Source organism: Hydra vulgaris, chromosome 12, assembly GCF_038396675.1.
Source record: "Hydra vulgaris chromosome 12, alternate assembly HydraT2T_AEP".
Taxonomy (NCBI): Eukaryota; Metazoa; Cnidaria; class Hydrozoa; order Anthoathecata; family Hydridae; genus Hydra; species Hydra vulgaris.
This window is the reverse complement of record NC_088931.1, coordinates 40947953-40961630: the sequence shown is the minus strand read 5'-3', so window position 1 is coordinate 40961630 and position 13678 is coordinate 40947953. Positions and strand designations below refer to the sequence as shown.

General features: G+C 26.2%; 1 protein-coding gene and 1 long non-coding RNA gene across 3 annotated transcripts in view; one reads left to right on the top strand and one right to left on the bottom strand.

Moving 5' to 3' along the window:
- Nucleotides 1-13678, top strand: part of LOC100202255 (latent-transforming growth factor beta-binding protein 1) — an 82135-nt gene that overhangs the window by 744 nt on the left and 67713 nt on the right. Inside the window, exon 1 of one of the 2 annotated variants that reach the window (XM_065813265.1) lies at nucleotides 177-406. The exons of the other annotated variant lie outside the window; for it this stretch is intronic. Within the exon in view, the coding sequence (XP_065669337.1) occupies nucleotides 400-406 (7 nt within the window). The 5' untranslated portion in view covers nucleotides 177-399. Of the gene's footprint in view, nucleotides 1-176; nucleotides 407-13678 lie in introns of those variants that run through there. 2 annotated transcript variants of the gene reach the window in all.
- Nucleotides 1017-3307, bottom strand: LOC136088734 (uncharacterized). The gene is made up of 3 exons (XR_010642446.1): nucleotides 1622-3307; nucleotides 1484-1552; nucleotides 1017-1197 (listed from the first exon to the last, which is right to left on the bottom strand). It is a non-coding gene; the product is annotated as an uncharacterized LOC136088734 (long non-coding RNA).

Sequence of the window (13678 nt, the reverse complement as noted above, 5' to 3'; positions counted from 1 at the left end):
TAAGGCTGTTCCTCCAATTTACTAAACATAAACAGTATTTTCTGTATTTTGCATGAAAAATCTATTTTTAAGGTTTTATATCATATTTCAATGTTTATCTATAAAATTAGGAGATCCAGTTGTATGTGAGTCTGTATTTATTTTTTTTAAATTTCTGAAAAAATTAATTATTTTGTAGATCTCTGAAGCATAGTATACAATATACTATAGGACCGCTGAAACTATTCTATCGCTACACTAATAAAGTTTACGCTGGTCTGAACACAAATCATAGATGGGACTCACATTCAATCTCCTAGTTTTATAGATACCCACTGAATCAAAGGTTGTTCATACATGGATATTCCAGATGTTTATTCATCAATAGAGCCTTTCAATCAATTTTAAGATTTCAACATCATGCTTAGTAAGAACACTTAATGTTGCGAAAGCCATGCCCAGTGAAAAAGCGCACATGGGATACGCGTGGATTTTTTCCATATGTAACCCATGTGGGGATTATTATTTTGTCCCATGTGGGTTTCATATGGTAAATCCCACATGGATTCCATATGGTAAATCCCATATGGGATACGCGTGGGTTTTTACCATATGTAACCCATATGGGAATTATTATTTTGTCCCATGTGGGTTTCATATGGTAAATCCCACATGGGTTTTATGTGGTAAATCCTACATGGGATATAGGTGGAAAATACTACATGTTATAGATCTTATACGCCACATATTTTAATCCAAATGGTATAAAAGTAGTCAATACTAGACAAATGAAAGTCCGAATGCTTCTATGATAATTTTTAAAATTCTTTTAATTTAAAAATTACTTAAATAGTAATTTAAAATTAATCATCGAAGCTTTCAGAGAGGTTTAACTTAATCTGGTATTTGCTACTTTATCCCATTTGGTATTCAAAATGTGTAGCATTTTTGATCTTTTACATGTGATGTTTTCCACCTAAAACCTGTGCGATTTACCTTAAACTATTATGACGAAATTTTATAAAATTAAAAACTGTGTTGCAAAATGAATTTATTTCAAAATAAATGCTATTAATTAATACATCCAAAATGAATATTAAAAAAATTATTTTTTCTTTTGCGATTTACACGCCGTTTTTTGTGATTGAATTAATTAAATCGCTTCGGCTTGCATAATACCAAGTTTTTTAGTATCTTCTAACTTTCTTCAAACATTTTCTAAAAAAAATAAATAAATACAAATATATATATATATATATATATATATATATATATATATATATATATATATATATATATATATATATATATATATATATATATATATATATATATATATATATATATATATATATATATATATATATATATATATGAGAGAGAGACAGAGAGAACAATTTTAATAAGGAACCTTATTAGTCGAGCAATTTTAATTATTAGCCAGGTTGAAATCATTAATGACTACAACATTTCACAAATAATTATTTTCTAATTTATTACTTACAATGACTAACGTATTATGGGTAATTGAACACATATTATGCGTAATGAGCTTGAACCTATGAGGAGAATCCTGAAAAAAAGTGATCAATTAGGATAAGTAGTTAAACAAAAAAACAAAAACAAAAATGTAAAAACCTACTTTTTCAATGATGTAGACCTTGGGTGTAATAGCCAGTGGATGCAAAAATATCTTTACTTTTTCGTCATACACACGGCCTTCTATAATAACAGGCCTTGACATCGCGCAAAATGCCGTAAAAACTGAAGGCCGATTAAACTTTCACTTTTACTTATATGATATATTTTTATATTAGGTTGGGTCTAATGGCAGTCTATGTTTTCTAAAAATAATCTCTAGTAAAGACGGAAATATAAAAAGAAAACCAAAAAATTGTTAAAAGATAATCATATTTTTCGTATTTCAAATTTCATTAAGAAAATTTATGTAATATTAAATAGTATCAATAACAAGCAGAACTATAACAAAGTATATATCTATATATTAGAAAGATAACTGTATTTTTAATTTTTTTTGCTAAAAATGGTAACAATAAAAATTACCAACAATAAAAAACACCAACAAAAGTCGATTCAAGCAAAAAAAAAGTTTTATCAATATATCTCAACAGGGTAAATATTTACAAATCCAAACATATTGAGAGACATATAGGCTAATGAGAAAATAAAAAACATAACAAGTAAATAGCATAATAAAATACAAAACTAATTTTCACATAAATTATGATAGCTTTAGTACTTTGGGAGTGGTAATTAGTGAGTAATTCTTTAGCAGTTTTTTTGTGATTTTAAATCTATATTTAGCAGCAATGAACTGAAACTGAGTAACACAGAACGTTCTGCATAAAGGGTCAGTAGCACCTTGAACCCATCTCTATATATATATAAAAAAAAAAGCAAAATATTGACCATTAGACAAGAGTATCAGAAGGAATTTCAAGTCCGCCTCTGTTTAGGCTATACAGATAACTTCCATATTTAGAATAATAATTGGTAGAATCATCATAAATTTTTATTTCGCTTTTTTGCACATAACCAGCTATGTAAACTATAGCCACTAATGTAGATTTATTAACTGAGCTTTCAAGATCATGTATATTATCTAGAAGTTCTTTTTCATCAGTAGAAATATCTCTAAAACATATGTCACAAGTATGACCATCAATACCATCAACAGGAATGTTAAGTTGTAATATCAATTTAGTATGTTGAATATTAATTTTTTCAATTACAGATTTAGCGTTTATAAAGTAAGTACCTCCAGATCCCTGTCGAAGCTTATAAAAAGCTTTTCAAGTGGATCTGTTGAAAACCAACCTAATAAGACATACTTTGCTCCATTACTCAACAAAGTTTCTACGAGATCAATAAAGCCATAACATGAATGCGCTATTGCATTGCTAGTATCTAGCATAAGCTGTTTTACACGCTTACCTGTAGGTTTCATAAAATTTGACAGTTCAGCAATATCTCGTAGCAGTTGTAACTGTTGATCACCAACTGAGTGGATTTCTCCGCATAATTCATTTCTAAACCGAATGCCAGCACCAGGTGCTTTGACATTAACAACATTCGAAAAAAAAATTTTTTTTTCAATAAATACAGCAGTACCTTCAAATGCTTTATTTTCAATCTCTAGATGCGTTCTTAATGCAGCTACTGTTTCTTCACAAAAAACAGACAAACAAAACTTTACAGATTATCTCTCTATTGGTTTTGGATAAACTGATTTAGCTGTAAGTTTAGAGAGTTTAAAAAGACAATTGCACTCAGTTTTTAAATTAAAGTTTTAGATTAAAAGAACTGGCTTTGGCTAAGTGGAGTGATTTAGAAAAGTTTATAAATTACTCCACTTAGCCAAAGCCAGTTCTTTATTGTTTAAAAATTGAAGTTCGTCAGTCTTTTCTGTCAACCAATTGTTTCGTATAGATTTTAAGAGATGCACATAATCATAAAAAAAATATATACCTGATCTTGTTAACCATGGTTTACTATCAACTGTTTTAAACATTCCAAAAAATCTTTGATTTACACGATTACCACCAGTAATTATTACCAATGTCTTACTATTTTTAATATTATTTATCGTATGAACAATTTGTTGACATTGAGAAAACTGAAATTCAGAGGAACAATTTGCAACAGGTTGAGCTCTACATATAAATTCTGGACCTCCAAAAAGACATTTAATCATAAATGATAAAATTGGTTTAGCTAACTTTTCAGGGTAGTTTACTGCTTGACCAAACAAAGCACCTCTTTAGTAAAGTAATGAAGCTTTGACATAGACCTCATCAATTAGTAGTATGGAAGTTCTTTTCAATGGATTTAAATTCATAAAAATACTATTTATGAAACTTAGGTACTCCATTGAGCTTATTTTTGAAGTCAATCTTGTTAAAGTCCTTATACTTGACAACTTGTAGTCAATACACAAACAATCATATAAACTTCGTCGCATAGCAAAATACTCATATGCTCTACATATAATATCTGGAGTATATAAAACTTCACCAACATTAACTTTTCTCATAGCATTAAGGTGTTCGAATAGAATATTTAACTGAAGCGAACTTTCTTTATTTTTTTAAAATCTAACTGCTTCAAATAAAGCTGATTTTGTTTTTATTAACTTTAATTTGTTTACAGCTAAAGATGAAATATTACAAGTTGTGCCATTATGGTTAATTACAAATGAATAATCATTGAAAATTACTAAAATAAATAATGGAACACCAAGTTTGTACATTTTTGATTGCATGTGTAAACTTTTTTTATTAAGCTGGAAAACAATAACATTGTTATTATCACTTAACAAAGATTGAATATCGTCAAATATAAGTTCATCCTCTTATAGAAAATCATTTAACTCATTTGGTAAAATGCTTCGAAAACCGCTTGAAGTTACAGTTTTTCTAACTTAACTTGCTGGTGCGGCTAAACAACTAGGCGTAAAATTTTAAAAACAGATGGTGGGTTTAAAGGTCGTTGCTTCCCATATTTGCTTTCAAAAGGTGCTTCATTTGGCCAATGAAGTTGACATACTGCTGTATAGTCTGTAACAATAAAACCAGTTCTTGGGATAGCTTCACTACATCTTTTTCTCTCCTCTAGATTCTTCGGGAATTTATAAATTGATATTTTTGTTGTAGTTGAGTATTGATATTGTAGTTGTATAAATTGATATTTTTGTTGTAGTTGAGATAGTTTCGACTTGCAAAGAGATACACAGCATTTTAAAGGCATTTTAATTATTAAAAAAACTTACCGTTAGTTTGACAATACTATTATCTTACAATGTAACGCCTTGAACCTTACAACATTATCGTCTTGAAGTTGCAATATCTAATTTATAAACCAATCAAATTTTAAAGATTTATTAAAAAAGCATGAACACAAACTTTCGCCTAATGTTAAAAGATGAAAATGTAAACACAGTTTTAGGAATTGGCCTTCAATTTAACAACTTTGTTGCGCGATGTCAAGGCCTGTTATTATAGAAGGCTGTGGTCACACATAATATAATATTCTGAAACTAATAAACAAACATCTAAATTTCTATAAGTAAATTTATTCTTTGATCATTACCTTCATATCCTATCTTATTTTCATATCATAATCTATTATGGTATTATTTATATAACATATCACAACAATGTTATTAAATTTGTGATGTTCAAATATCGTATGAACATTCTCTAACATGTTCATATGATATTTGAATATAGTTCTTGAGTATATTATCTGCAAACAATTGACTGATGCAAGTTCAAATGTTGTCAAAAACCAAGCATGCATGCATGGGACACTACAGTGTCCCACAAAGAAATGCTGGTTTGAAAGTCAAATTTTCTTTATTAAAAAAAAAAAAAAAAAATAGGAGGGAGATATGGAGGTTTCTGTAACTTTTTATGCTCCAAAACTTTTAACTTTATATATAATAAAGTTCATAAAACTTTAGGGACTTATGAAGTACATTGAGGAACAAAAACAGGATATTTACAGAAACTTTTCAATTTTTAATCTGGAGTACCACAGTGTAATTGGGAATAAAGTCTCTGGGTCCAGTATTCAAAGTAATACGATCTAAAGTAATATATAAATTAAATAAAATGCTTTAAAATTCATGCAGTTATACATATAACTCCTGATAGTTAACTATATGTATAACTAGTTATACATAATATTTATTATATAAACTTATTTTTTAAGGTTATGCTTGAACAAATTAGTACCAATTAATTCAAATTCAAGATTTAGTTCAAGTTCTTATTTGTTCATTGTTTTTTCACTATTTTATATTTATTTGTTCAGATTTGTTAACTAGTACTAATTCTTACTACAGTAAGAATGTTTATCATTGTTGAACGTGATTTTATTAGTAACTTAATTTTACTTTCAACATATTTTGACAACACCCTTTACATTTTAAATGATGACAGTTTTACTTTTCTATTGATGTTAAATTTATTACGTTTCAATAACTCAGATTGAATTTTAACTGAATTATTGTAAGCTTTGTAGGGGTTTGTTGTATATCAAATGGTGTTGTAAATAAAGTAAAAAGAATATATATATATATATATATATATATATATATATATATATATATATATATATATATATATATATATATATATATATATTGTTATGCTGATAACCTACTTATTGAGCAAGCTTTGACCACCTATTTTATAAATTTGAGAGACAGAAGTGGAAGTGCGAATCGCAAAAGAACTAATAACAATGCTCTAAATTGATTTTAACTTTGTCGACTAACATTAATATAGTATTTAGAAATAATAAATGAAGTTTACATGATTTTTATAATTTGTATTTACATCCATTAATTATCAGTTGTCAGTCTCTATTTTATAAAATGAATTATATATATATATATATATATATATATATATATATATATATATATTTGTATATATATATATATATATATATATATATATATATATATATATATATATATATATATATATATATATATATAAAATATATATATATATATATATATATATATATATATATAAATATATATATATATATATTTGTATATATATATATATACATATGTATATATGTTTATATATGTATATATATATATATATATATATATATATATATATATATATATATATATTTGTATATATATATATATATATATATATATATATATATATATATATATATATATATAAATATATATATATATATATAAATATATAAATATATATATATATATATTTGTATATATATATATATACATATGTATATATGTATATATATGTATATATATATATATATATATATATATATATATATATATATATATATATATATATATATATATATATATATATATTATTTTTACTTTATTTACAACACGATTTGATATACAACAAACCTCTACAAAGCTTACAATAATTCAGTTAAGATTCAATCTGAGTTATTGAAACGTAATAAATTTAACATCAATAGAAAAGTAAAGCTGTCATCATTTAAAATGTAAAGGGTGTTGTCAAAATATATTGAAAATAAAATTAAGTTACTAATAAAATCACGTTCAACAATGATAAACATTCTTACTGTAGTAAAAAATAGTACTAACTGATAAATTTGAACAAATAAATATAAAATTAACAAAAACAATGAATAAATAAGAACTTTAACTTGAACTTTAACTAAATCTTGAATTTGAATTAATTGGTACTAATTTGTTCAAGCATAACCTTAAAAAATAAGTCTTTATAACAAATTATATGTATATCTAGTTATACATATAGTTAACTATCAGGAGTTATATGTATAACTATATGCATTTTAAAGCATATTATTTTATTTAAACATTACTTTAGATCATATTACTTTGAAAACTGGAGCCAGAGGCTTTATTCCCAATAACACTGTGGTACTCCAAACTAAAAATTGAAAAGTTTCTGTAAATATTCTGTTTTTGTTCCTCAATGTAGTTCGTAAGTCCCTTAAGTCTTAAGGACCTTATTATATCTAAAATAAAAAGTTTTAGAGCATAAAAAAAGTTACAGAAACCCATCTCCATCCTACTTTTTTTTTTTTTAATAAAGAAAATTGGGAATTCTTCGAGTTTCAAACCTGCATTTCTTTGTGGGACACTGCAGTGTCCCATGCATGCAAGATTGGTTTTTGACAACATTTCAACTTGCATCAGTTAATTGTTTGCAAATAACTAACTCAAAATCTAAATTCAAATAACTATTATATTATCCTAATAATACGTCTATTTGCACATATCTTAATCTTTTTTCTATAAAGAAAGATAAACATTATTCGTGGTACTTAATACTTGCTTGCCATTCTCTCTATTAATATAAATTATTTTCACACAATATAAACGTAACGCAATGCAATGTCGATTTAAAAATTTTTTTTTTAGTTACCAGCTTTTAAATTAATTCCCACACAAATCCCACAGGAAACCCACGTGGGATTTCCCATGTGTGTAAATACCATATGGTTCCCATATGTAACCCATGTGGGATTACCCACATGGGTTTAAGGTGACAAATTTCCATACGGATACCACATGGGAAAATCCGTCCCACGTAAATCCCATCAATCCCACACGGAACCCACGTGTAACCCATGTGGGACGCGGTTTTATTTTTCACTGGGTGGTACTTCCTGTACTTTTTCTATAAAAAATGTTCGCTTTTGCAATTAAATGGTTCAATACAAGACCATGGTTCCTATTACTCTTTTATGTTAATTCTGTGCAATTTCAATAACTATTTGATCTTAAAACTCTTTATATTTAGTTGTTTCCAAACTAGAGAATTTAACAATAAAACTTACATCAAAATCTTCAGATGTTGTTTAAAGAAGATTTTTCGGCAAGGGCGTATTTAAGTTGAGACCATGAGGGAAAGGGGGGGGCGAAACTAATTTTTCTTCTATACTAACTAAAAATAGTTTACAGTCGATTACCTATAGCTTTGTTCCTGTTACTCATTTGCGTTTTGCGTAAATAAATTAAAATAAAAGTATCAAATTGTATTGAATTAAATTTTTTTTAACATTATTATTTAACATACAAAATATATACAAACATAAGGTTGATAGTCAAATACTTAAATAACAAAATCTATATTTTTTTTTCCATTTTTGAAAATTTGTCGATTATATCATCAATAGATATAATAATATGCCTGTGAACAGGCAGCAAAGCCTAACCCATCAATCATTTTTGACCTATTCTCGATCTTAATCATGTTTTCAATCTACAAAAATATGTTTTAGGCCAAATTACACATTTCATAGTATCAGTAATTTTATATAAATTTGATACAGTTTCTTCTTTTAGTACAAAGAAACCAACGTCGGTAGTAAATTCATTACGCACTATCGACATTTGATTTACTCGAATTCTGAGAAATATCGTTAGTAATTTTATTTTTTGAACGATGTCCAGCTATTTTGATAATAAACTTTGTGTAACGTTGCTTTTACTCATATTAACGTTAATAGTTAAGCTTTTATTAAAATTTAATACATATAAACTCAAAACAAAATGCAAAATACGATAAAGTTTTGTAATAAACAATAATACAGTTTACATCTCATTATTACTATAGTCATTATTACTACCTTCTTTATATCATGGCTAAATAGTATAAGTTAGTTGGTAATACCACAGATTATATGATCCTCTGTTCCCTCGGGATGTAAACAATAACCACAGTAATACGGTTCTGCAGTTATACGGAACGTATTCTTATTAAGTATGATATCATTACGATTTACGATCTTTATCAAACGGATAATCTTTTAAATAAATTATTAATTAATGTATTATTTAGAAAAAAAATACGAGCTAGAGAAGGGGGGAGGGCAAATACAATACACCCTTGTTTTTCTGTCTGTTTTGCTTTCCATATATATATATATATATATATATATATATATATATATATATATATATATATATATATATATATATATATATATATATATATATATATATATATATATATATATATATATATATATATATATATATATATATAATATACTTAGTATTTACGAAGTCACAAGCCTATACACACTAATGTACCTTTATGAAAAATCATCGATACTGCTGTTAATTCAAATTTAAGCAGTAATGATAATCTTAAAATTAATAAAGCCAATTTAATTAAGCTTTTCGTCTTTGCAACTTTAACACATTATCAAGTTTAAAAAACAGACTTTAGACCAAATAGATGGTGTTGCTATAGACTCTGCACAGTTCTTGCTAATTTATTTTTGGGTCATTTTAAAGAAAAATGGCTAAAATTATACAATGGAGTCTACCCAGTATTTTACAAACGTTATATTGATGACATTTTTGCCACATTCCCATCAGAAAATAATGCATGTCAATTTTTTTTTCAATTTGAAGTTTTTCAAAAATAATTGTATAGGCAAATAATGCCAGTCAATCTGGTTATATAAAAGTTTAACAATGTCAGTTTTTACCTAAGCTAATCTAAAAAGTATCAGTCATAAAGAAGCCATTTGTTTTTTAGATGGTTGTTGAGAAGCATCTTAAATTTTATTAGTAAAAGTTCTTTTACGACGTCATCAGGAAGAGAGTTCCATTTATTAATTATTCTTATAGAAAAAATGTTTGTACGCATACTTATACGGGAGGAATGTTTTCTTTAGTTTGAATATATGACCACGTGTAATGAATTGGTTATCAATTTCAAATAGGTTTTTATCATGATTATTATTATTATTGCACCATTTGAAGACATTGATTAGATCTCCACGAATTAGTCTGTATTGTCATAGCTAGTAATGTCATATTTATCTCACTTAACTCAAATAGTGTTTGTTCATACGGAAGATTGTGTAAGCCTCTAATTCTTTTAGAAGATTTAATACATTTTCCATTTGAAGTGTATCTTTTAAAAGCTGTGGGATATAGGTTGATTCACAATATTTTAAATGGGGACGGATTAGAATTGAGAATAGTTTTTTAAATGAGTATAGACTAGGACAAGATGGAAATGATCTTTTTATCAGACCCAATATTTGTGTTGCTTTGCTGACTTGAATTATTATGTGTTTTGAAAATAATGAATTCGTGTCCACGTTAACGCTTAAATCCTGTTCACAAGTTGTGGACTTGATGCTAATTCTTTTGTTTTGATCTGAATCATACATAGTGTACGCATAGGATTTGTTGTAAACGCAGAAACGACGAGCCTTGGGGAACTTCATTTTCAACGAAAACCCAGATTGAGTAAGTGTCATTTACAACAACTCTTTGTTTACGGTTTTCCAGAAAGTTTTTTATCCAGCAAAGTAATGTTCCATTTATACCACAAGTTTCAAGTTTCGAGATAAGAAAGTTGTGTGTTTTTAGTTTCTTCGCTATATCAATAAAAGACATAGTTCAATATCTTTTAGAATGGAAAAAAAAAGAATCTGAAATCTTTTTCTTGGACAATAATACACAAGCAAATAGTTTCTTATACACTTTCAATTTTTTATTTTTCGTATTCAGGCTTTCGCACCTCCTTTTGTAGTTTCATCTTTTTTTCATAAAATTTTATTAAATCCTTAAAAAATAAAACCCCTAAAAAATTAATAATAAACTTGGTTTTTAGTATGAAATCAATCTTTTTAACATTGTCAAAAGCATCATGTATCTGTCTTAGCTTATTGATAAGATACACTTTTCTTATCTTTCCAAAAAAACTATTTCTACTAATCAATCTGTCTCCAAAAGCCGAAAAACTACTTTACACTTACTTATGTTGTTAATATATCTGTTCAAACCAAAATGAGTTTAAACTTTATCTCTAAACATATCATGATGATTGTAAAATTAAATACTTTTATATGAGTTTTACCTCTTTCAAAATTTCTAGTAAGTTTTCACCGAAGGATACTCTTCCTGTTATAAATTTGTATGCGCTGGATGTAATTCCTCTTAAATTTTATATAAAGACGACACAAATTTAAATTTTATTTCATAAAAATACTAATATGCTTTTTAAATGAATTTTAAAAAGTTTCTGTTTGGTTTAAACAAAATAGATTTATCTATTTGTTCCGTTTTTTAATTGTTTTTTTTATATATATTTAGAGACAACTATCTCTAAAAAAGAACTAAATGGACGCTCTTCTATCCATTTTCAAAAAAAAACTGCCCTATATCATGACGATATATATATATATATATATATATATATATATATATATATATATATATATATATATATATATATATATATATATATATATATATATATATATATATATCATGATGATATCAGGACATGATAATATAATCTTAAAAAGAGAAAAAAATTACAATATTTCTCAAAGTATATATTGACGAAAATCTTGAAGGAATTTATATAATTCCTCCACTAAAATCACAAAAAGGTATTCAAGCTGACTGTCAGTAGTCCGTTTTAAACGCTGCTGCTGTGGCTTTGCTGTCTATACGCTTCAGCCTCGTCCACGCAGCAATGCCCATTTTGTTACCGTTTTTGTCCGGCGTGCGACCTGTTGGGTTGTTGATTACAGCACCCATAGCGCAGTGGTTAGCAATTTTGTCTAAGAAGCTAGAGATCCGTAGTTTAACGCCACATCTGAGCAAATTTTATAACATTGGTATGAAAGGAGACGTGAACTTCCTTTTAAATGCTCTATCGCGGTGCGTCCATCAGAAATCTCTAGAAAGCAAAAAACATATTAAGTATGCAACAGGAAACACAATCATATTATTAATTTAAACATTGTCATATATACTACGCAAATACTATATGGGGAAGCACTCATAAAATAAAGCTAATTTCTCTTTAACTTCGCCAGAAACACGCAGCTCACTCATTAAGTTTTAAAAATAATTTTCTCAAACGAAACAACTTTTTAAAGAAAATGAATCTTTTAAATGTATATTGACTATATGTCTTTAATATTTTATGCTTCATTTTTGAATGTAGAGTTATAAAGTCTGTCCCAAAATTTATTACAAATTTTTTATTGTTTGAAACCTAAAAATAAATATAATCTTTGTGTTAATAACAATCTTAATTCCCCTTTTTATCAAAAAAGCAAAGACCAGTTTTTTTGTTTTTTATTTTTTTCTGAGGTCCTTATCTCTGGAACAAAATAGTCTTACCAACTTTTTACATTTACGTTGACTTTTGCTTCAATCAATCAGAAACTTAAAAATATATATTTTTTTATTGAAAATATCTTCATTTATCTTTAATCATTGTTTTGTATATATTATTATAGTTTTTTAAACTTTATACAATTTTATAAAATTGTGTTATTATTTTGTTATAGATATTGTATTTTTATCAAAAATTTTATATTGTAAAAAGGCTTCGTGATAAAATCATCATGATCTTATAAGAGTCCTGCTGTTGCAATAGCAGCGGCAGGACTTCTACAAGATCATGAGGACCTTATCATGAAGATTTTTTATAACTTTTTATAATTTTTTACATTGAATGTAAAAAAATATAAAAAGTTATTGTAAAAAAATATATATGGTCATTGTAACTATTTTTTAATGGCAAAATGTTTTAATAAATAAATAAATAATAAAAATATGTTTAATAAATTTAAACAAGATAGTCACAATTTATAATGTTATGTATGCACTTAAAAACAATCTAGTTATTATTTGTAGTTTACTTATTATAAACTACAAATAATAAGTAAATTAGTAGTCAGGCGTCGTGACTATTCTTTTTTTTTTTTTAATATTTTAAAATCACGATCGCTGTTCAAACTTTATATAATTTTAAATAAATACGCTTTTTAGGTGAAATGAACATCATAGTTTAATAATATAATTGTTTATTGGCAATTTTTTTAAATTATAAGCGCTTTCTTGGTCGAAATTCTAATACTTCTTGTGAAAATTGATAGAAATGTTGTGTTTTGACAATTGTATTAAATTAATATGTGCTAGAACCGATTAGAGCTAGAATCTATAATAGATTAAGGCAATTTTTCAAAAATTTTTGTTTTAGATCAATTCCGCGCAACTAAAATTAAGTTGAGCGGAATTGATCTAAAGGCTCAAAAATGGTGTTCTTTAGATTCACAATTAAGGGTAATAAAAATGTTTTAAAAATTACATAAAAAAGAGAAAAGTTTCTTTAAACATTAT